The sequence below is a fragment of the Accipiter gentilis genome, chromosome 19, assembly GCF_929443795.1.
Source record: "Accipiter gentilis chromosome 19, bAccGen1.1, whole genome shotgun sequence".
NCBI lineage: Eukaryota > Metazoa > Chordata > Aves > Accipitriformes > Accipitridae > Astur > Astur gentilis.
Genome location: NC_064898.1, coordinates 225,917 through 249,708, shown reverse-complemented (window position 1 = coordinate 249,708; position 23,792 = coordinate 225,917). Strand labels below are relative to the sequence as shown.

The 23,792-nt window shown below is 41.9% G+C and overlaps 2 protein-coding genes across 2 annotated transcripts in view; one reads left to right on the top strand and one right to left on the bottom strand.

Moving 5' to 3' along the window:
* The window catches only part of LOC126048481 (complement C4-like), a 54,411-nt gene extending 39,595 nt beyond the window's left edge, over positions 1–14,816 (top strand). Inside the window, exons 35-42 of the mRNA XM_049823569.1 lie at positions 54–128; positions 1,223–1,331; positions 2,296–2,385; positions 2,755–2,847; positions 3,619–3,702; positions 7,106–7,238; positions 8,394–8,563; positions 14,310–14,816. Of these exons, the coding sequence (XP_049679526.1) occupies positions 54–128; positions 1,223–1,331; positions 2,296–2,385; positions 2,755–2,847; positions 3,619–3,702; positions 7,106–7,238; positions 8,394–8,532 (723 nt within the window). The 3' untranslated portion in view covers positions 8,533–8,563; positions 14,310–14,816. The remainder of the gene's footprint in view (positions 1–53; positions 129–1,222; positions 1,332–2,295; positions 2,386–2,754; positions 2,848–3,618; positions 3,703–7,105; positions 7,239–8,393; positions 8,564–14,309) is intronic.
* STOML3 (stomatin like 3) lies at positions 10,849–23,745 on the bottom strand. The gene is given in 8 exon segments (XM_049822715.1): positions 10,849–11,048; positions 11,194–11,301; positions 11,304–11,328; positions 12,874–12,942; positions 12,944–13,076; positions 14,821–14,981; positions 15,792–15,895; positions 19,281–23,745. Coding segments are annotated over 8 exon segments (852 nt in total). The 5' UTR covers positions 19,333–23,745.
* Positions 23,746–23,792: the final 47 nt, after the last annotated feature.

Genomic DNA, 23,792 nt, shown 5'->3' with positions numbered 1-23,792 from the left:
CCTATTATGCTAGGTTTTTGTTCTGATTTTTTTGTTTGTTTGTTTTCCTGCAGTTGGTGATGTCTTCAGACCAATACATTCAGCACTATGAGTACAAGGAAGGAAAGGTTTTGCTCTACTTTGGTGAGGTAAGCCAACTCAATGATATTCCAATCTCTGCCATTTCAGATAGCATATATAGACTTCTTTTTACTCCTAATTATTATTTTTCACACTCCCATTACCTTCCTGTGATATTTTATTATTGATATACTCCTGTGATATATTATTCCTGTCATATATTATTATTGAGCAGCTCAGTTGAAAGAGGGAGGAGGAGGGGAAGAAGAGAAACATGCATCTTCGTCCTCCACCTTTCTGTGTTCCAGGAGATGTAGTCCATGTTTGAGATTTGGGCTTTGGCCAAAAAAAAAAAAAAAAAAAAAAAAAAAGAAATCTTCTCTAGCCAGAAGAGATGCTTTTCATCCAAGATTAACAAAGTGTTAACTGTTGGTCCTGTAAATTCCACATGGACACCTTGCATGTGAAGTTCAGTATTTCTGGATCAGGATCCATATAGTGACAAACAAATGTAAACATTAAACCCCTAGTTTCTGTGTATATTTCCCCATATTTTGGATAATGACTTCACCCACCTGAGCTGCTTCACCTGCACAGCCAAAGCAGGAGGGTCCCTGTAGAAAGCACACAGAGGGCAATGATTTTTTAAAATATAAGATAATAGACAAATTAAAAAATATAAATGTTATTGCTGTTATGACTGTCTTAGATAATTTGTGTATTTTACATAGGTCAAAAGCTGTCCCTGACCTTAGCATTTTACTAAGGAAAATGTGTATACTGGCAGCCATCAGTACAGGATAGGCTGTGAACCTATATTACACCCATTACTCCAGTGCAAGGTGGCTTTAGGCAAAAGCTGAAAAGTAAACCCCAAAGTAGTGATGATGGAGTAAGTCTGGATCAGACAGTTTCAGGCAGAGAAGACCTGCACACATCTCACAAAACTACCTTTACCAGTCTTAACTCATCCACAAAATCTCCCAGTAAAGTCATGAAAGGAAATGCCTTCTTCAAGTTGAGGATACAGCTATCAGGATTAACTCACCTATGCCATCAGAAACAAGCATTCAACAGCTAGTACAGGCACAAATGAATAAGGAACTGACTGAGGAGAAAGAGTTAGTTGACTCATCATAACTATTGTTCCTTCTTCCTCCAGCTCACAAGCGGACCAGAACCAGATTGTATATCATTTGGGGCAAAGCAGATCAATCCCATGGGCTTGGTTCAGCCAGCAAATGCCATCCTTTATGATTTTTACAACCCTGGTAAGGGCACAGAAAAATTATATATAACTGATTGAAAGAAAGAAAAAACTCCAGTCTATAGAAAGGTGGTTTTGATGTAGTGTGTGAAACCATGTGATTTTGTTGAGTGTTAAAATAACCTGCCTTGAATACTGTCTTCTACTACCATGGCTTAAGATCATCTAAATAGAGATCCTCAGGAAGGGTGCATTATTCCAAATGGACTGAAGATACAAACTTTTACACTCATGGATTTTTAAATCAGGTTTCCTGAGTTCCTGTTTCTCATAGTGCTTTTAAGCACGTTCCACTCACATTATCTTTTTGGTCAGGCTGTCTTTCTATGCATCTAAGATAGGCAGCCTTAGAGGTTTGGCTTATGCACTGATTGCTGGGGGAACCAGTCTCATTCCCTGTTCAAAGAAGGTTAAATGCAAATCATCCTCATTTGCCAGAGTTATGTAAACAATATTTGAAAATTAGGTCAAATCTCTACTTTGCCTGAAGCTGAGGGATCCAAGACAGTTTACACTAGGTTTAAACTGCTAACTATTGGTGATCCTATCTCATTATTCTGAAACAGTGCAGTGCTCACTGTAGCTCTGTGGTCTAAAGATGCTTTTAAGATGGATGTTTTTCAGAGGAAAGGAAAAAAAAGGGAAAAGTGTAACTTTTAAACTCACACACACAAAAAAAAACCCAAAACTGTCATGTGTATGTCCCCAAAAAACCCCAACCCAGACCCACTACAACCCCCAAAACCCAGAAGCAAAAACCCAGGTTGTTGCCCAGCTGAAAGGCAAGGTGACCCCTGTACTCTACGTGCCTTGGCTAAAGGTCTTTTTGGACTGCTGATGTGCATCTAACCCCTTAGTGCTCTGGTTTCTCTGGTCCAGGGGAGAGTTGATCTGCAAATGTAGTTTCTACTGCATAGGCTTTTCCACTTGAGCACTCTGAGACAAGCCATTTTGTTTCTTCTCCACAGACAGAAAGTGCAGTGTATTCTACACTGCTCCTAAGCACAGCGCCATGCTGTCAAAGGTGTGCCATGCCAATGTTTGCCAGTGTGCAGAAGGTAAGGCCAGTCTAAAAGAAGATAATTACTTCTACAAACCATTAACATGAGAATTGTTAAGCCCAGAAAGGACCATTACAATTATCCTAATGCATAATACAGGACACAAAGCATCCTCTAGTATGTTCGGTACCAAATAGAATATTTTTTTTTTTTAAGATATCCAGGATTGATTTGACAGTTGAATGTAATGTATATATACATGTGCACACGTATGTAAAAACCCTCTACCGCACCTCTAAGAAAGTTGTTCTGCCTTTTTATTTTATTCTCTGTTATAATGTTGAGTGAATGAGCTTGTGTAAACTATATCTATCTAAATATCCATGCCTACAGAGACAGATATATTATTTATTTTCTTCACTCTAGGTGCCTGCCCAAGACAAAGATCAACTTTCAGTAAAGCCATAACACAAACCACACGCTTTAGTTTTGTCTGCTACCACCCTATTATGGATTATGGTAAGGCAGGAAAGACAACTGTCAATTTAGTTTAGACATAGTTCTTTTTAATAAAGATAAATTTTGGGGTTTTATATGCCCAGACCTCTCCTGAAATGAGTTGGGTTTTGTATCTGGCCTAGGGGCTGAGGAGATGAAATGAAGCTGTGTGCTATAGCAGTCATCAGGGGGGTGACAAGGAAAAGGAAAGGCCTCAGAAAGATGCAGTGGGATGCTGGGAGAAGGAAGCATGGACAACATTATGTTACATGGTTTAGAAAAGACCTGTGGTGTGAGCACCACCATCCCCTACATCCCTAATGTTACAGAATGGAGATAAAAGAGTAGGCTTTGCATGGCATGCCATAGCTCAGCAGCTCTTTCTGCAGAGCTAGACAAATATTTTCTCCTTTGTTAATTTGCCTTTCTGACCTCTTCTTTGGATGGAAAGATGGAAGAGCTACTGAAGAAAAAGTGGTTCAGCAGCTTTGGTAAGTTAGGTGCTAACAGAATGACAGGAAAAAAGTGAAAACGTAATCATATAGGCACTTCTTTTAAAACAAATACACAAACAGTATACAAATCTAGAGGTTGTTGATTCATACCTGACTTTCTATAAGCATATTAGGCATACAGGGTTACTATCCTGTTGTCTTTCATACCTCCATGATTTGTGAATAGATGGTACACCAGCCTTTATATAGACATGTGGTAAAAGCATTCCCATTTTTCAGTTTTTTGGATGAAATTTCATGTTTCCATTTGGCCTCACACAGTTGTTGTCTGTTGCAGCATATGAGGTGGAGCTTCTCAATAGTACACAGAAGAATGTTTTTGATTACTATGAGGCCAAAATCCACAGAATCCTTAAAGCCAGTAAGTATCAAAGTGTTTGGCTCCTTTTATTCACCTGCAGGAAAACTAGGTTGATTAATGTTAGCCAGTACGAGCCATGCAGATGCCTTCTCTTGCTGTAGAAAGTAGGGCCAGATATACTTCTACACTAGGCTTGCAAGAAGACTGATTTCTTGCATGGTTCATTTGGTGCAGCTACCTCACTGTTCAGTTCAGCTCAGGGGTAGGTTGCTTTGGTTCACATTGTGGAGCAATCGCAGAGTCCATGAGCTTCAATCCTTTCAGATGAAAATAAACCAGAAGACACATTCCAGATGCATTCCGTCCATGGCTCCAAACTGGAGCTAGCCTAAGATAAACCCTCCAAAAACATGCATAGTGTGGATGTTAGGTCTTCTGCATCAACAGTTTCACTTTATAGACTGCTGTTATTCAGTCAAATTTTTTTCTACTGTGGACATATCCACTGACCTCTGTTTTGATATAAGATGAAGAGCTGAAGTACTTGTTAATTAATTATTAAGCACTTGCAACCCTTGCAGAACAGGCTAAGAGTTGTCCACAATGACTTGCCTGAAGCCAGTGAACAAAGGAAAACTAGAACTTTGATTTAATAATTGTGATAACAACATAAAGAGTACTTTCTGTTTCTTTAGATGCAGTGTACAGATTTGCACTGCTCTCACACAACATCCTGTTGCAGGCCTGCCATCCCAGCTGTCCCCATGTCAACTTTACTTATCACCAATATCAGTGAACACTGATGTTCTTCAAAGTAATTTCTGGAGAGGCTGTCAGATGACATCTCAGACTTCAACCACTGTGGTATCATGTGGTTGTCAGTATTGAGTTTGGCAGCCAGATATTGCCTTTAAAAAGCAACTTCAGAGATTTCAAAATCTTCCCTCTGCGGAACAGAATAATTATCTCAGTCCTTAGATCTTTGCCCAGGGGACTGGCGATGTCACCCAGTACTTCATGCCATATAACTTGTGATCTGTGCCCAATGTTCAGTTCCTGTCAGAAAATCAGGTCCACGCTTTGTGAGTCCAGAGACAGCATTGGTCATACCCAGGATGTTCCATAAGCAGGGAAATGATAATGTACTTACTGATCAAAACACTGGCTTTGGGAAGATTACAGTACCATGATGGAAAGTTTCATTAATCCCTCCAGAAAACCTATAGGATCTAAAAGGATTTAGAGCTCTGGGCCACAATGCATTTTGTACAAACAACTTGCAGGCAAGCACTGGAAAGATTTTGTTTCTTGGCAGCCGAGAGAAACATCCTTTGAATCTGAAGTTGAAGGAAAGAGATTACTTCTCCCATTTCCACCTCCTTGGTTTTGGCCCCTTTAAAATGCCCTTTGGTTTGTGCTGTATGAGGCAGTTTATGAGCATCAGTAGGCAAAGAAGAGCATTTCAGCAGGCTTGGGAAAGGCTGAGAAGAGGCATGAAGCCATGATGATGAAGAAAATGCAAGGCATTGCATCCAAATCAGCTCATGACTGAACTACAGTTGCTATCTTTTGTATTTTCTGGGGCTGTTTTGAAAGAGGTTGGTCTTTGTTGCCATCACCAAGGATAGGTGAGAATTAGTAGGGTAAATTACCATTCTCTGGACCCCTGGCATTATTTCAGTATCAATCCTTGCAAATAAAGGGTTGGTTCAGAAGACAGAGGGACACACTCATTTGGGTTTGGGAGTCAGCAAAAGAGAATCTTGCAGATATACACTGCTCAGATTACTTTGATTATTAATAGAATTAGTGCATGCGTTTTGGATGGCTAATGTTTATGCTGTCCAATGAGTTCTTTAGGGGAACAGCATGGCCCATGCAAAATAGCACAGAATCCTCCCCCTCTCCAATAGATTCTAAAATGTGAAGTAATTGGTTCCCTTCAGTTCTGCTTGGATACATTAGAATATTATATTTTATATTTATTTTTTTTAATTGGAGATTTCGAATTGGAAATTACACAATAACCTATTAAAGTAATAGCTGCAATGCTTATGATCCCCAGAGTCTGAACTGTGTTAAGCCATTCGTGAAGCATATGAACTGAGAGACACCATGGTAATTTAAGCACAATGAACCTGAGGCATAACACCATCATTTTCTCAAGTAATTCTCATCCATCTTTGCATTCCTTGAACAAAATGAAAATTCAGTACAGCATGTAGCATAGGAACAACAGAAAGGTCTTGGCTTATATGAGAAAACCTGTAATACTGTATTATTCTTTGGAAGAATGCAAAACAGCATACAATACTGAAGACTGACTTTTCTCTGGCCTATGTAAAATTAATGTAAAATTAATGCAAGTTTTAACTAGGAAATAGATGAGGTTCTTAGTGCTAGGTTTCACAGATTAGCACTCTACATCAAATTTTCTGAAATCTTATTAGTGTTAAAATATCCTACTTCAGGTTTTTATTATACTTTTAGGATTGAATACTAGACTTTCCATACTTGTAATATAGTACTTTAGAAAGCAGAGGCTGCACAAGGTTCTGGACTGTGATGTTTTACCTGTAATTTAAGCTGGTTTAAAGTTGAATTTGTCACCACAGTTGTGCATGACATTTCACATTATAGTTAGAGAGTAAGAAATTAGAATACTGCTGTTATCTGCTTTTTATTTTTAAAAGGACTTTGAAAACTGTTGTTCTCCCCAAACAACACAGTATCCTCATGACATGCATTAATGCAGTACGTTTACAACTCACCAATACTGGTGAGTAAGCCTCTTTCCAGCTCTCATGTCATTGCAGTATGTGAGTACCCTTCTCCTCTCCCTTGGATGCCCACTTCTGTAACAGGCAGTGCAGCTCTTAAACGAATAATCCTCTGGGCCAGAATCCAGACCAGAATCTTCAAAGTTATTTTAATGTGGAGATCACCAAGCACGTCCTACATATCAGCTTCAGAGGAAATAGCATAAAGGCTACATCAGTGAAGTTCAGGTCAGGTGCACTAAGGAGAGTGAGGTTTTAGTACTACCTGCTGCATTGTTGAGCCTTAACACATTTTAATTTAGTTTGCTAGCTTTTAAGACCTGAGAAATCTGAAATGTAAGATAGCATGTTTTCTTTCTCCTTTGACTTTTTTTTCAATCTCTTGGATTTAAACAAACACCATAAAGCCTGAAAGATCTCTATAGCAAAACAGCTCCTTCAGTAACTACTGAGGAGGCCAAGACAACCAGCTAAGACAGAAGTGGCTTTTTGTCAGGTAATGTTAAAGGAAATATGTCCTACCATAGCATGGTTATTTACTCTGGTGTCAAGCCAGAACTCTCAACTGAAATATTACCTTGGCTTAGCAGTGGAGTAAATGACCACAAGGTGTTGTGTCCTGCGGGCTATGGTTCTACTCTTTATTAGAAAAGTTCATGGGGTTTTCTGTTCTCATGCCACAGCCGCCGATGAAAGCATCCAAGTGGGTGCCCACCGACAGTTCCTAACGCGCTCCACATGCAAGTTAAACATGGTTGCTGGCAAACGGTACCTCCTCATGGGGAAAGATGGGCAAACGGTTGATTGCAACAACAAGTAAGTGCAATGGTTTCTGAGCCGCAGCGGCTGCTATTGCTATTTGTGGGACAAATTCCTTAGGGACCGATTCTCCTGGCAATACTAAAATGCGAAGAGTAACTTAACTAACTCTCTAGGCAAAAGGCAAGCTGTGGGGAAGAGCTCAGCCACCCAAATCCATCAGCTCATCTATATGTGCAGAGCCTGGTTCCCACACTTTTCGGAATCAAAATGTAGCCATCACTCCACTGGGTTAAAAACTCACAGCTAGAAAAGGAGAATGGGAACTGCTACACAGTTCCATCTACTGCAACTTAGTTCCATCTAACACAACTTGTGTTTGCAAAAGAAATGGGTGGGACTGTGGCTAAAAGCGGCTCTCAAAGCTTCTGTTACATCATGCATGTAAATACGTCATTCTTCTCATTTCTTATTGGGAATTTATCTTCTCAATTCTCAAAGAAATTTATCTGAGGAGGAATTCAGTCTGACTATTAAGTAATCAGTGAGGAAGCCATCTTAAATGTTTAATTTCCCTGTGAACTGCAGAAAGGTAGTGCCTTTGGAAGGTTCCAGGAGGAAGACCTTCTCAGTCAAATTGTAAACATAACTTCCTAAAACCATAAAAGGTCCCCTCTCTCTGTCTTTATATGACACCAATGTGAGTGTTTAGGTCAGGATGCCTGCTTCAACAGATGCCTACTAAAGACCAAAGACTCCATGTGGAGGTGTAACCTCTAAAGTCTTCTCCAGCCCAGCCATAAAATGCCAGATGCTACATGGCCTCTCACCACAGAAAATTAGGAAACATTTTGAGATACTCTGTTGTATCTAAACACCCCTTCACTGTGTCCCATTGGTGTTCACTAGGGCTTTTTGTGCTCCTCCAGAAAACTCCAATAGAAACTTAGCCCAAGATCACCTGGTGTCACTCAAAACACAAGTACAGCCAGGTTTGTCCCAGCTTGGCACTGACTCTTCCTAAACTTTATTCAAAGCTCAGTTAACCTGCTGGTAAAACTAGGTTTCAGGCAAGTTTCTTGGCTAGTATAACTCATCTTGATCTCAGAGATGCTTCAGTGAAGGGATGTGACCCCACGAGGTTTACACTTTCCTCTTGCTGCAAGTCAGCAGTAGTGTCTCACCTCCTTTACCCGTCCCACTTGCACTCAGGATGCAGTACTTCCTTGATGCACAAGCCTGGGTAGAGAAAATTCCTGACGACAGCGAGTGCCACACCACCCTGCACCGGCAAGCCTGTGCTGACCTGCAGGACTTCATGAACATCCCTGACAGCCTGTGCCTCTTCTGAAAGATTGCTCTGCTCCCCACATACTATCCAGGTGAGTGCGACTCAGCCTCTGCCTGAATTTTTCTTGCAAAGTCTGTACATCAGAGTGGCACTTGAAACATTGCAGAGCTGCTTCTGTTGCTATCTGTTTTGCTGACTGGGGTATTTTCTTGTAGATGGGAGGGGAGTAATATAACGAAAATTGCAGTTACTCTACTAGTTATTGTGGTTTTGGTCCCTGACACTGGTGAAGAGGGAGCAGGAATTTGTCTCCCTGATCCATTATACAACAGTGCATTTATCCTGCAGGGGATCAAATGAAAAAAAATATTGTGCTTGCAGAGCTGCTTAATTGCTGCAGTCATTGTCACTGTACATTAAAGAGGCCAAGAAATTTGCATGGGTCAGAAAGAACACTCGGCATTCATGGGCTTACCAAGTATAGCCTGTGTTATGCTGCTGCTGAAAGAAAAGAGCTCCTAACGCTCATGCTTCAGCACTTCAGTGAATTTCTGATTTTACTTGTGAGTGCTTATGTAGGGGAATGAATGACTCCACTTGTACCATAGCAGGATTCCCATACATGCTTTTGAAGCTGGAACTGGAATTGGCCCAGCATCACGGATGGGCAACTGGACTGGACGTGTTTTGTGCCTGACCCAGGAGTCCTGCACAGGCTAGTTAGTGCTCATAGCTCTCTGGTGGCACAGAATTGTGTTTTAATTGCCCTCTGTAGTCACATGTTTTTCAAGCTTTTCTTTTTTTTAGAGTTTAATTAATTTGCATTACTTTAAAAAAAAAAAACCCTGACACAATCTGTGGTTGCATTTTTCTAAAGCACTGCTACTTCTGTGGCTATCCAAACAGTTCTGTAGTGGAGATGCAATATTTGTCAGGGAAAGGTGGGGGGTTTACTGCCACAGTTATAAAGGCTTCCACAAATGGCAAACTAAGTTGGCAAAGAAAAATAACCCCCAAACTCAAAACGTCTTTTTTCTTAGGATAAGAAAGAGTCTGTAAGAAATGTTTTGATAACACTGTTACGTAGATAACTTGCCAATATGGGGTTTACTTCTTTAGATTGCCAGCAAAATTCCATTTGGCAGTCATGTCTGAAGGAGAGAAGAGCTGCAATAAAAAGCTGTGTTTGCTGAACAGGTCACCATCCTCAGATGCTCATACCACTGTCTTCTTGCCAGCAGCTACTGAGTGCAAAAATTTGCCACCTGGACTGCTTGTGTTACACTGTAGTGAAAATAAAAAGGGCCTGTATCAACAATATGATAATTAGTAGGTCCATGCTGATCTGGTTAATCTGGAGTCAAATGACCCTATTGCATAGGAGGGGCAGCAGTGACCCTTGTGTGGAGAAGACACTACACAGCACCAGCACCTACCAGAACAGCCACTCGAAAAGAGCCTTCAGATTCACAGCCCGTCACTGCCCAGCTCTTTTTGAAGGCTGTAAACTCAGGTGTAATGGCAGCTGAACTCAGCTATCAGGCATGTCCCCTGCTCAGCTGCCAGGCATTGCATGGATGGAGGGTGGGGAAGGCTCATTTTATGAAAACCTGCACCACTGCTTCGTGACATCTGCATGGGAGGACAAGAAACCTCCTGAAAGTGAAAGACACACACTTAAATTAACATAGGACAATTTGTTTTCCTCAAGGCTTGCCGCAGCTTTCAGATTTAGGAAATGTGACTGTAATGCATGAGCATATATTCTCTTCCTTTTATTACTGAGCTTATAAAAATGTCAGTGATACGGCAAAATCCAGCTGAGGTCAGTAAAGCAAGTACTAATTTTTACTCATATAAGATAAAGAATAGGGTGTTCCACTGATATACCAATTATCCAGTAATTCTACTAATAGTTGAAAGAATACCTCTAAAGTTAGAGGCCAAATCCTTCTTTCCACTCCACAGCAGGACTTGAGTTAAATACCAGCATCTGACCCTTTTGCTGTGTGGACTACATCAATTGCTTAGAGGTTCTTGCTTAGCAGACAATTCACCAAATAATTGCTACGCTCAAGACTCTGTAAAATGTGGTAAAAGCACCATTAAAATTTCATATTGGGTCAAACATGCATCTTTACATGTTTTGTTCCATTTCACTTGGAGATGAGTCTATGCTGAAACTGCTTAGTGGCTGAACTTTGCAAATGCAGTCTCCTAATGTGAGAGCTATGTGAGGTTATTAAACTATTTTTACTCCTAGTTTTGGTACGGAGGACCCAGGCATGCTTGTACTTTAATTCTGGTAATGTGGAACCCCTTGCTTCCTAGGAAACCCTTTAAACCTCTGCCCAAGGAGCCAGCACAGAGCAGTCTCTATCCCCCTCTATTTTTCTGCCCCAAACTCTCAAGCACATTTATGGGGAGAGGAAAGACAATGGTGGAATTATTCTCTGCTGCCAAGGTTGTTAAAGTTTGCAGGTAGTGCAGCTGAAGACCTGCTGGAGACTCAGCCAGCACCACGGAGACCTGCTTGAGGGCTTTAGAAGCATTCTTTTTCCCTCTGCTGCCACAACCTGCAGAGTAAGAGAAATAGAAATGGTGCTGTGATGCATAGTGGTGAAAATCCACCTTTACTAGAAGGAGAAAACAAACAGGCACCTGGATGCCTGGGACAAGGATATGGGAGTTTGAGGGGGTAGACATTGCTGTCGATCACACCTTAGCTTTTGCCTCTCAAGCAGAACTCTGCTTCAGCTGCCATTGGCCTCTGCAGGGCCATGGGAATCCTGACATCTTTGATCTCTGCTTGGGCCATTTTGACTGGTGCTGCTCCATGGTGCTGTCGAGGATAGCCTTAGGGACAAACACAACCCACCACGAAGAGCACAGTGATGGCAGAGAGTACGCTGCTGCTTGGACAGAAGGAAAGGCAGCATGCAAACCTGCATGTGGCAGTACATTCCCCCCCCCCGCCCCCCCCATCCCGCCAGAAGGAAACCAAACTTCCCCAGGCAGGGAGAAGGGGAAGGAAACCCTGGAGGCCGCAGGCTGAAATTTGAACTGGCCAATCGAGACGCGCCAGGTACACCGAGGTGACCCCTCCTGTCCAATAGGGACTAAATGCCCACAGGTGGGATTCGACAGGGGTATAAAGGGGGTCCCGCCGGAGGACATGTTGGAACCAGTCCTCCTCGGAGCGGCGGGTCTGCCCTTGGGGACTCCCCCTCGGGTCAGGGCACCGCCCGAGGTAACTCCTCGAGGGAGAGAGCCCTCAGCTTTTCGGTGAGTGATACGTGCGTTTTGAGCCATCACTTTAAATCTTGGGGATTCTTAAGTCGGCCGTGTAGTATTAATTCTCTTTACATCATTGAGCCCGTGGTTTTATAAAATGTTACCAGACTTCTAACTAGCTTTTGCTGAAGAATAAATCTGAGTTTTAACACCTGTTGGATTTGGTTAGTCGTGCATCTGGAACACTGCACAACAGAAAGACGGGCCCTCCAGGGGCACCAAGATCCAACGTGTGGGTGTACAACGGGTACCGCAACTTGATGACACTCTTGCTCATCAACACTGGTGTCTCCTGTGTGGCTTCCCTACTGCCTCCTAAATTATGATACCCATTCTTTCTCTAGGTGGGCACTTACCAAACTTCTCCCTTTTACACAGTAATACTACAGCAACTTCCTAAAACAGCACAACACTGTAAAAGCACACTATGGGTGAAAGACACAGCACAGCCCTGCAGCACTGGCATGCTCTTCTGGGCTTAGGCTCCTGGGCACTACTGCAATCCACGTCACCACCATGACCCTGGTTCTGCTGACGGCTGCTCTCCTGCCTGGAGAGGGGTACAATCTCTCTTTGATTTGGCTATGCCTTGTCTCTGACTGAAAAGAGCAAATCAGGTGTTGGATTTCTTCTCTGCTCTCTCCTTGGCTGCCAAATAAAATAAAAAACCCCAAAACAAAACAGATGGCATTTTAAAGCATAAAACAACTCGCTTCTGTACTCTTAGTTGTTATTACAGGAGAGACAAGCCTTGCCTTGATTAAACCTCAATCAAGGGTCTGCTCAAGATAGAGCTTCCCACAAGCAGCAGAGTTCTTTCTCACCACTTGCAGCAGCCTCTGAGCAATGACTAAACTGATTTATTCAAGACACTGGATAATTTCAGAATCTTCATTGCTTTTTGATAGGAAATAAGTCTTCTACAAGAACATGGGGAAATACCTTTGGAATAACTCCTCCTGACTCTAAGCAGTGAGATGCATAATTGAAAAAAACATAAAGGAAAATGTTATCATTGTTGAAAAAAGAAAGAGAGATTATTTCTAATTTGCTACTCCTCCGAACACATCTCCGTGCTTCTCAGTGAATTTTGAGGGCCAGAGTTACCTGGATACTGTGTGCAATCTCCTCCTGACTTGCCAGGAGCAGAGCCAAACTCTGTGTACCCAGAGTGTTTCCTTAGGGTTGTCTGTGCCAAGAGGAAGGTAGCTGAGTGGACATCAGTGATGCTAGCAATGGCACTGACAGCACTGTGGATCCTGTAGTACACAGCCCCATTGACAGGTAGTAATGGCACCTTTCGTGAGAATCTGCGTTCCAGAAATGTACAGAATTAGAGAAGGATCCAATAAGACATCCTTTGTCAAGGAAGGGGAATAATTTTTTTCTCCCTTAGTGAGGCAAAGGCCCTGATAATTCAAGGAAACTAAGAATTTCTTTTGATTTCTTTGTCATTCCTCCGAGAAATTACTTCAAGGAAGCTATCCAGCATCACCAAAGTTTAAAATGGGGGAAAACGTTGTATAAAGCCTTTAAACAACTGTTTCAATAGGAAGTGAATCTCATAACTTGAATTAATGTCTTCTGCAATAATAAATGATGGCCATCCTCTTCCTTTCTTGTAGAAAAGGCCATTAATGTTTTTATACATTGCATGCAGTTTGGAAGATCTGTGCTACTTCCCCTTAACTGTGTATTTGTAAGAAACACCAGAAAATTATAACAAAAATTAAAAGCAAAGTTCAAGAAATTGTGAGAAGAAACTCTGAAAAATATTTCAGTATTCATAGAGGTGTCATCTTTTGCCAGACAAGTCCCCTGTGCTTCAGCAGGCAGCTGGCCTCAGCGGAGCGCTAATGGTGCTCCACTATCTCTTCCCTCCTCAGCATCTTTAGCCTCCAAGTAAATGCTTCACAGAAGCCCTGCCAACCACTGTAGAAGCTTTGCCAAAAGCTGCTAAGCCTTGTAAAGCACAAGTACTGCAACCACCTTCCTTCCAGTCTCCCATTTCAGGGGAGCCATTTTTCATTCCACCACATGCACCCCTGCAGCCTGCACTCTGAGAAAAGGCTCTTTGTGATTACAGAAAGATAATGGTTCAAGAAACAGCTCCTGGGGAACACAATGGGCAATCCTGGGGGCCAAAGGGATCCTGGGCCCATCTCCTCCTCCTCTGCTCTTCCTGTAGGGAAGGGCACAGCAGTGCCAACTCATGAGCAGAAGCATTGTACTGCAGTGGGGCTAGAGCCACATGGAGCCAAAACTTTATCTGGAGGACAGGAATTGCTCAGCAACTGATTCTTCAGATTAAATTCCTCAGTCAATATTTGTCAGTAAAATGCCTAAAGATACGCCCCACCACTCCTGCTTGGATCCGAGTTTTGTGGATGATTGCTAATTCCTGTTAGTTTAAGGAGATGTTGCTTAGGTGCCCAGAGCCACACAGAAGAGCTCTGCACCTGCCCTAGCTGCTCTCTGGACTACATGGCTATTATTCAAGAGGAAGGACAGTCCCTGAAAAGGACTTTTTCCTTTTATTTCAGCTTCCAGTTTGCCCAGTTTCATTGCATAGAGGTGGTAGCTGCACTGATGCAAATACCTCATGTTGTTGGGTTTGGTTTGTATTTGTGATATGTAACCTGATCCTAGGTGACTCTAACAAACTCTGTATCAATGCAGAATGTCCCTGCCCTGACACATTTACTATTTTCAGAGCAGAAGACATCTAAAGGGCTGGTAGCAACAAGCAGTGCTGTAAGTGAGGTGCAGGGAGAGTGGTCACAGTCACTCAAAAAAGTCTGTGGCAGACCTCAAGACTGCATTTAAACCTCCCTGGTTCCCTGCCAGTGTCTGCAGCATGAGCTCAACCTTCCGTTGTCCAACCTACTCAACAGCAAAGTCATACATGGTATCAAGGTCCTCAACCTTCTGTGTTGTGCTGTGATAGGGGGGTGGCTTTATCTTCTCTTCGGAAAAATTAACAGCCTGCAGGTAAAGGAACTGCAGCAGAGAGGACTATCTCATCTCCCCCAGTGCTATGAAGAAGGATTTCATGGATCTCTGCAATTCTCTATGTGGTTAGAGTGCACCATAATAAAATAAAAACAGTGCATCTTAACAGAATAAAACTGCATGCATTCACCTAGTCCCTTTGCTTTCTTAGACAGTGTATGTCCCAGACAAAATAAAACAACATGTTCATATTCTCTGATAACGTAGGAAAATATTTTAAATTTAGAATTTTACAACTAATTCTATTGCCTCTCTCTGGTCTGATTTTTTTAATCTTTGGCATCCATATTAAATGTGAAAAAAAGTACAAATAATATAGGAACCAAGAAAGCTGCAAATCACTAGGCATTTTACATCTTCTCCTCACCTTATGCTTTGCTGGGAAAACTCAGACCTTGGCCCTGCAAACAGGTTACAAAACAGATCAAGTATGAAAGAGTTGCCACTGATCTAATGAGGCTACCCACAACTCTCCCAACATCAGTACTACACTCAGAGGAGCTGTAGGCAAAGTATGTCTCACCTCAGATTAGCTAACTACTTCGGTTAGTGTATCAGGACTACTCAAGGCCTGGTGTTCAGGGCAATCACCCTGGTAACTCATCCCTAAAAATTGCTTTAAATTAATCACCTTATGCCCATATCTTGAAGGGGCATTTTGTGGGTTTAGGTTATACAGTCACTCAGCGCAGGGACCCATGTTCCCATGCACTCATGTTAATCACTAGTGTTGGCAGCATCCAGTATGAGTTCTGCAGAAAAGTTTGTAGATTTATTCTCCCAGTGTTGTAAAGCAGGGAATTTTAACTGATGATGGAAGTTGAGATTGGAAGAAATTAAATTATTAAGTTGTGGTGGTACAGAAAGTCAGTGGAAGAACATGGATCTCGGTCCCAGATCACATCTTCACTACAAGCCCTTATGATTTCCAAAAAGTGAATGTGAAGTGCCTTGTCTTAACAAAATCAGTAAATCAATAAAGATAAGTAACAGTGATGATAATAAAGCACTAGCTTGATACATGCCCAGATGGAAATCGGAAAGGTAATAAGGACCAGGAGGAATGAAAGGGAAACAAGGATCCAGCCACAGACACCAATTCCTTCCTGCCTGTCAGCTATAAAAAAAAATAAGGAAGAAGAGCAATGAATGCAAATTTTGAAAAGAGTTGCCTGAGGGATGTAGACCTAGCCCAGTGCAATCGTGAGGGACTGCAAAGTCCACAGAGCCTCACTCCTTCTTCCTCCCTCCCATCGCTCACAGAAAACCACAAAAGGCCTAACCAAATATCCAACCTTACGGCCTTTCTGCCCACAAGGTTAAAAGGTTCAGAAAGTACATTTTGTAACAGGAAAGAAAGAGGAAAAATGAAAGGCATTGCCAAAGCTGGGGGCTGTTAAGGAGAAATAAATCATTGGGTGGAATATCCATGGATATGCATCTCTGTCAGTGTGCCATGGCTGGGGCAAAAAATGTAGTTTGTATGGAACAGGTATTAAGGAAAATGAGAGAACTCCTGCTGTCTTTAGATGAACATTTTGAGGAATATGGATGGACCAGTTCATCCACTGGGCCATAAACTTCAAAATCAGTGCTTGTCAAGATACACGCCCATGCATTTTGAGCAGTTTTCTCACTGCATTCAGCTTGTCTCATCCCAAAATTTCACTATAATGAAATTTCATTATTTCATTATAATCAAAATATATCAAAATAATTTCATTATTTTAGTGCCTGAAGCAAGGCAGTAGTGAGTTGTTGTTCAAGTACTAAAAGTTTGGGAGGCTCTTTGCAAGGAAAAGGTGATCAAGGAGCAACTGCCCTTTGAAGAGAAGGACAGGTGGAGCTGCTGAGGTCCTCAAAGAAGAGGCACAGAACAGACCAAGGAGTGAAAACAGGACAGTCCTGTCATCAGGACAGAGTGCTGCAAGGTCAACTGAATTTTGCTAAATGCAGAAATGCCTTGGATCAGGAGAGTCACGGGAAAAGCAGAAGCAGCAGGCATGCGGGCTGGACTAGCCCCAAAGGGCTGCCTGGCTGCCACATCTGGGCCAGAAGAGGATTTTTGCAAGCATGAGCATCAGCAGACAGGAAGCTGAACACCACAGCATATGTTTTCCAACACAAGGTGAAGAGGCAGGAGAGAGGGATGAAGGCTCAGAGGTCTCCTCAGAGAACCTCCCCCATGCTGATGGAAAGATGCAGGGTGTTTTGGATATGCTGATTCAAAGGTCTAGGGTAGCACTAGGAATTTCTGACATCAAATAAAATTCATATGCAGATAAAAACTGATAAATAGAAAACTACTCATTTTATACTCTGTGAGAAAAAACTTGTCACCGCAGTGAAACAGCATGAGACTACCTGATCTGCAAGACACAAGCTAACAAACAGACCAGCAGATCAGGACTGACAGGTTTGCCATAAAACCCCCAGCAGCCCGGGAGAAGGAGACACAACACAGCCCTTCTGCAGCTCCTTCCTCTCTTGGGTACCCCTGTGCATAGCTGGGCTGCACCTGCTGGCAATGTTAACTGCAAACCTGGGTGTTACAAATAAGCCCTTTGTTGCTCACAGTTTTACCCATCCTGCTCCCTGAGAGCTGGGCACAGAATTGCTGCACCAGGAGCCCAGCTTTCTTTCTGATCCTTTCCAACACTGTTATGTGAAAGCCCTGGTTGTTCCATGAGGTATCATCAGCCATTCTGCCATAAGTGGTATGAATGATTTGAGGAGCTCTCCTCAGTAAATTACCATGCAAACCTTAAGGCCATGTGTATAAAGACAGGACTTTTAAGATTTAATGTGAAAATCTTTAATGCTTTCACTGCTGCTTGTTTGCCACACAGTGTACTTCACACTAACACTAGTGGTGTGTCAGGCTACAACAGGTACATGAAGCACCAGCAGTCGAGCATCTTTTAATCAGTGGAAAGAGATCAAGGAAACTCACGGAATGGCCATAATTCATAATTCTTAATCCAAAACTTGGGGAAATTAATCATGGAAGGATATTTTGTTCACCGGAACTCAATGTTTTATACTCTATTTCACCTAAATTATTAGCTTACAGAAAAATGCCTGAAGATCTTTTTCTCCAGTGCCAAACTTGGTTATGAAGAACCTGCTTGAAAACAATTTTGCATTGTAGCATCATCTGCCATCACCCACCTGAGACCACTGTGAAGATACCCGGTAGGAATGACACACTCCACAGACGGGGGGCAATGGCTGGGAACAAATGCCCACACTCTGCAGATTGATATTTGAGCAGCTGAGAAGAGGTAGGGGGCCAAGATGTCACTTAGCGCCACTATGGGCAAAAAGCACACATCCAAAACTTAACAAAGTACAACTGAACCCTTCTCCATGAGAACTGTCCTAGAGATCCTGATGCCAGGTAAAAATGTAGATTCCAGTGAGAAAAGCAGGATATGAAAAGTATGCCTTCTTAACAGTGAATCCTGACTTAGCTTCCCAAAACCCACCACAACTGTTCTCTGATTACCCCAATTTTCAAACCATTTAACCACAAGACAAATGGAAGAGTCTAGAAAAGCACAATAGTGAATAAGCATCAGTCACAACCCAACATATCAGTGACCTGATTTTGCCATGCCTGTATATAGATTACAAGAGTTGTAACCACCAAAAAAACTCACTTGGGTCTACAGTCCAGAGCAAACCAGGAGCTGCAATGCACTGCAAAATGTGAAAGCTCATCAATCAGCAGTTGTGGAAAAGCTTCAAGACACTCATAAGATTCACTTTATTTTTACTTCATGCACTCATCATGGTACATCACGAACACACTTGATACACAAAATCACGATGTGGGTGTCAAACTTGAAAAGCAAATGAAAAGCTCATGTCCAAGTTGTCTTGTGAAGAATATAAAGAACTGCAGGCAAAAATCTCCCAGGTCTCCTACAGCAACAAAGAGATGGAATAGACTCAGCCTCTTGTAACCACTACGTACCCTCCTCCTTTCTACAAGCACCCAAATCAATCCTGCCAAGACACAGGCTTGTCCCACCACACCATCCATACTTATGGCCAGAAAATATGATAAAAACAGCACACATTGCCAGTAACAACTTGGTTTGGCATCAGTTCCCTTGCTTGGAGAGCACCAACTGTTCATCATGCCAGTCCAAACACATCAACTGTCTTTCTAGGGCTGAAAAATTCTTCTACCTTCCCTAACTAACTCTCATTTTAACCTTTCCACTTCATCCCTACATACAGAAGGGTATCAATAGCTGAATCAGGGATTTTAGTCCCTGGGGTCATTTTGCTGGAAGGTAGATGCTGACCCATGGTGGCAGGGCAATAGGAGGCAATTTGCTCTGTCACTCACAGTGGCAGAGTGCATTTTCATCTCCAGCCTACGTGGGAGACATGATAAATGCCTGGGATCAAATGTACTTTTTTTGTTTGGTTACTTTTGCTCCTTTTTATTATGAGAAAAAAACCACATATATACACAAAGCAAGGCTTACCAATTAGATGCTCCATGTTGTTTTTCTTGGGCACCTCTCTCTTGGGATCCATCCCATTCGAGGGAAGCTCTGATCCCCTCACAGATGAGACAGCAGCATACCTTGAGACTGCACAGTGCTCATGCAAAGTGCTGAAGAGACAGGCAGGGTGAGAGAAGGAGAAATCCCCACTTGTATGAGAGCCCTTTGGGAGTTAATTACCCTGGTGAGGAGAGGATTACAGAAACAAAGTCTTGTGGATCAGGGTTGTCTCTGATGTAACTCCATGGTCTTCTGTGGCCATCTTCTAGCTGGGGATGCACTTGGCCCAGCTGGTTTTATATCCCACAAAATCCAAGCTGGAAATTATTTCTGTTAATCAGTAATATCTGTCACCAGAGAGAAAAAACAAGAACAAGACAAGACAGAAAGACAAGATAAAGAGAAAACAAGTCCTATGAGGACCAGCTGAGGGAACTGGGCTTGTCTAGCCTGGAGGAAAGGAGACTGAGGGGAGACCTCATCGCTCTCTACAACTACCTGAAAGGAGGGTGTAGTGAGGTGGGTGCTGGTCTCTTCTCCCAAGTAACAAGGGATAGGACGACAGGAAATGGCCTCAAGTTGCACCAGAGGAGGTTTAGATTGGATATCAAGAAAAATTTCTTCACCAAAAGAGTTACCAAGCATTGGAACAGGCTGCCCGGGGAAGTGGTTCCATCACCATCCCTGGAGGTATTTAAAAGACGAGTATATGTGGCGCTTAGGGACATGGTTTAGTGACGGACTTGACAGTGCTAGGTTAACGGTTGGACTCGATGATCTTAAAGGTCTTTTCCAACCTAAATGATTCCATGATTCTATAAAGCCAGAGGGTATGGTTTGAATACTGCTCCTCTGCTGTACACCTCTTAATATTATGGGACTCGGCTACTGTTCAGATCTCAAACACTAGCAACATAAATAATTGTCCAGGTGACATCCCCATTCTGTGTAGAGTATCTCATCACACACTTCTTGGTACTGTCCATCACTATAGGTTGAACCCTGTTGTGCTAGATAACCTAAAAACCACAGCAGAAGCATTTCAGCTCCAAAGTCTTAAAATTTTCCCCCAAATAAGAATATTTTTCACAAAACAGTTTTTAATACCGACAATCAAACCAAGCATAGCATTTCAGACTAGGCCATTTCTGAAGGCTGCAGCAGCAGAGAGCAGCCTTCTCAAAGGACACAAATCTGTTGCTTGTTATTTGAGGAAAAAATGAGACGTGGCCTTTCATATGTAATTAATGAGTTTGACATATAGCTGCATTAATTATATGGCTGTTTTCTGTGGGCACCCATCATCTAGAATATCTTTGAAGATCTGGCTCCAGCTTCATTTCAGTCAAGTCTTCATCCCTGCCAGTAATCACATTGGCCCCAGTTGGGTCGTTCAAAGCTGACTGCTCCCCAGAAAATCCTTTCTCAGCTTCACAGAGAGGAGAATACACCATTGAATGGATGTTTTAAATCACAGTAAAAACCGGAAGTACAAACAGCTGGCAAAACTGGGATTGACATACTTATTGCAACACCCTTCCAAATATGTAACAATATCCATTTGAAGTAATTTGTAGCATTTTCCTCATTATTTGGCTTCTCATGCTGAGCTGCAAGATCAAACCTGTTCAGGACAGATGCCTACCAGCAGGGCAGCAAGGGTGGACAGTTAGAAGAAATATGTGCTTTAATTATTTCAGAAGCAAAAACATAATATGCAAAACTACCCCAACATCACCTTTTTTTAGAGCAACTCGGTTTTGTTGAAAATAACTTTATTCCAAGCCATTCGAATGCCACAATCTACACAGCTGTTTATACCATCAGATAAATGAACAAAACATATTGAAATCTAATAGAAATAATTGCTTCCTGCTGTTTATTGATAATTCCCTGAGGTGCCTGTAAATATATCCCTTGAAAGGTGACTAAAGCAGAAGGTGTTTTTCTTTTATGTTCAGGAACATTGCTGTATTAGTTTCTCCTTGTTAATTTCAGCTGCACTTTTATTTCCCGTTTCAAAAATTTGAAGTCAAAGGCAGGGCAATCTTAGTCCTTTCTCCTTGGGGCTATATAGGGGCATGTGGATAACTCATGTCCCAAAGTGCTATAAAACACTCAGAGAAGAAAATACATGAGCGCTCTGGAGCAAAGCAGTTTACAAGCTGCAAGTTCACTGGTGCTGCACAGCCTGGCGCAGCCCTGTATCACAGAGCAGTAAGACAAAGAAAACCAGTTTGAGACCAAAGCCACTTTAGCAGGACTTACTGACTTAGAAGCAACATTAGATGAAAGCGGTTCGGGTCAGTGGCAGTTCAGCTATTTCTGCAGGGTGCTGATGTAGCTAAAGCCTTCAAAATTCTATTCTGAAAGCAGCACAAAGGCTCAGGTCAGGCATGATGATTAGGTGCTTACCTGTAAGCAAGGCCAATCTCCAACAGTTCTCTGCAGCAACTGCTACATTTGCAAATAGCACCAGTCCTTTACAATTTCCCTGAAGTCTCCAGTTGCTCCCACTTATCTTATCATCCAATTGCAGAGACTTAATCCTACAGACCAAGCACCCACTTCAAAGTTTGTTAAAACCAGAACGGGAATTCTTACACACAGCCATTTCTGAAGAGTGCCAATTCCAAAGGTATCAAAAAAGTCATCAGGCAGTCCTCACATGAGATTTGCATATAACAAAGCTCTAGGTTTCAGTTTGTCTTCTTCTGACCTTTTTTAGGCCCATAATACTTTCCTTCCCATGCTCTGGGCTTTGGCCACTCCCTAAAGATTTCTCAGTCTAGTCTTTTCCTGGCCCTGAATTCTGCCTAGGCACTAGCCTATTTGCTTCATGCTCATCCTTCCTTTCCCCCAGATCAAAATTTAGTAGGGACAGGACATAGAGAAGATCTACAGTAGCATCCTGTTGCTTGTAGAAACATCCTCATATTGATTCTCCCCCTCGAGAAAATGGCATCAGCTTTCAATAGCTGAAGATGGGGAGATGACAGGAGGCACCCCTTTGGCTATACTTCGCTAGAGCATGAGTAAATACGAGAGACAGTCAATCAATGGGATTGCTCCCGTCTCAATCCAGAAAGGAAGGCCATCTGCAAGAACATAAGAACATTCATACCGTGGCAAGTTTCCTTCCACGCCCAGCCAAACTCACAACACTGACTTGCAAATCAGAGGAGGACAGAAAATTGCTCTGTTTCTCTCATATTCACTACAACTGCAATGAAAAGCATTTGAAAGAAATTATTGAAATCTGTATTTGCAAACACAATCCCAGTATGTTCTTAGTTGTTCCAAATAAAGATTTTATTTCAAAGAACACTTCACTACACCTTATCTTTGCAGTCTGTCAACAGAGCTAAAATATAGCAGTAATAGGCAACTTGAACAATGAAAAAATCATAGTTAGTCCAGAATTAAGTCATACAGCAACAGCCTTTTCCCAGCACAGGCTGAGTGTAAGATGTGGCATGGTTTGCCTCACGAGCAGACTTTTACTTGACTTTTAAAAAACGGTGCTCAAGTAAGCATGAAAGAGCTCAGGATAAATCACACCCTTCAGAAATTCCAATGCTGGGTCACAGGAGTTTGCTGCAATGCAGAACATAGACTTTATTCCTGAAGTGGAAAACATTAATAAAACCCAATTTTACATCAGGAGAAATACCTAAGGAATTGAAACTTACCTTAATGCTAACCACTGGAAAGTTCAATTTACAAAATCCTGCTCAACATGATTCGGCAAGAACAAGAGAGCACATTCTAGACAAAAAAACTTGACAGTTTAATGCTTCTTAGCCTATTTGTTCACTTGTCTAACACTGATGGTGAGCTTCTAGGTAAAACTACACCAGCTGTGCATGAAATACTCTTTTCTGGGTAAAGGTAAAGCTGCTAGACACCACTTAGCAAGTACACTGTTTCAGGAAAATACTATTTAATACAGTGGATATTCACTACTTCTCATCTGTTTTCATTTGGAGAAACAGGGCTTCACAGTCTCTTAGGTATCTTTGAGTTGTCTGATGTTCAGACAGAAAAAACCAACAACCTACACCCCATGACCATTCAACAGAAGTTTTCAGAAACAATCTAATTATTTTTTCATAGAACAATGAAGAACAGCTGATGTCTGGTATTTGCTTTTGACTACACAGTAATGTGAATTAGTTTAAACTTTGATTGCTTGATAGGGAAACTAGGACTCAAATCGGAGATCAAACTCAGTAAGGTTACAAAATGCTTACTGACTTTGAACTATTTTACATTCACATCTATGGGACAAAAGCCAATTTGCTCTTGAGAAGATATCTGTATTATTATTTTCTCCTTCTCCAACTGATTGACAAATCTACAAAGAACAAGTCATGAAAAGAATGTGAAGGAAAGTATAATGAAAGATGGTAGAGATTTTTTCCAAAGATTTCTTGAGTCAAGATACAAGGCACTGATTTTAAAAGCAGTTCAGAGTGGAGAATCATTAGA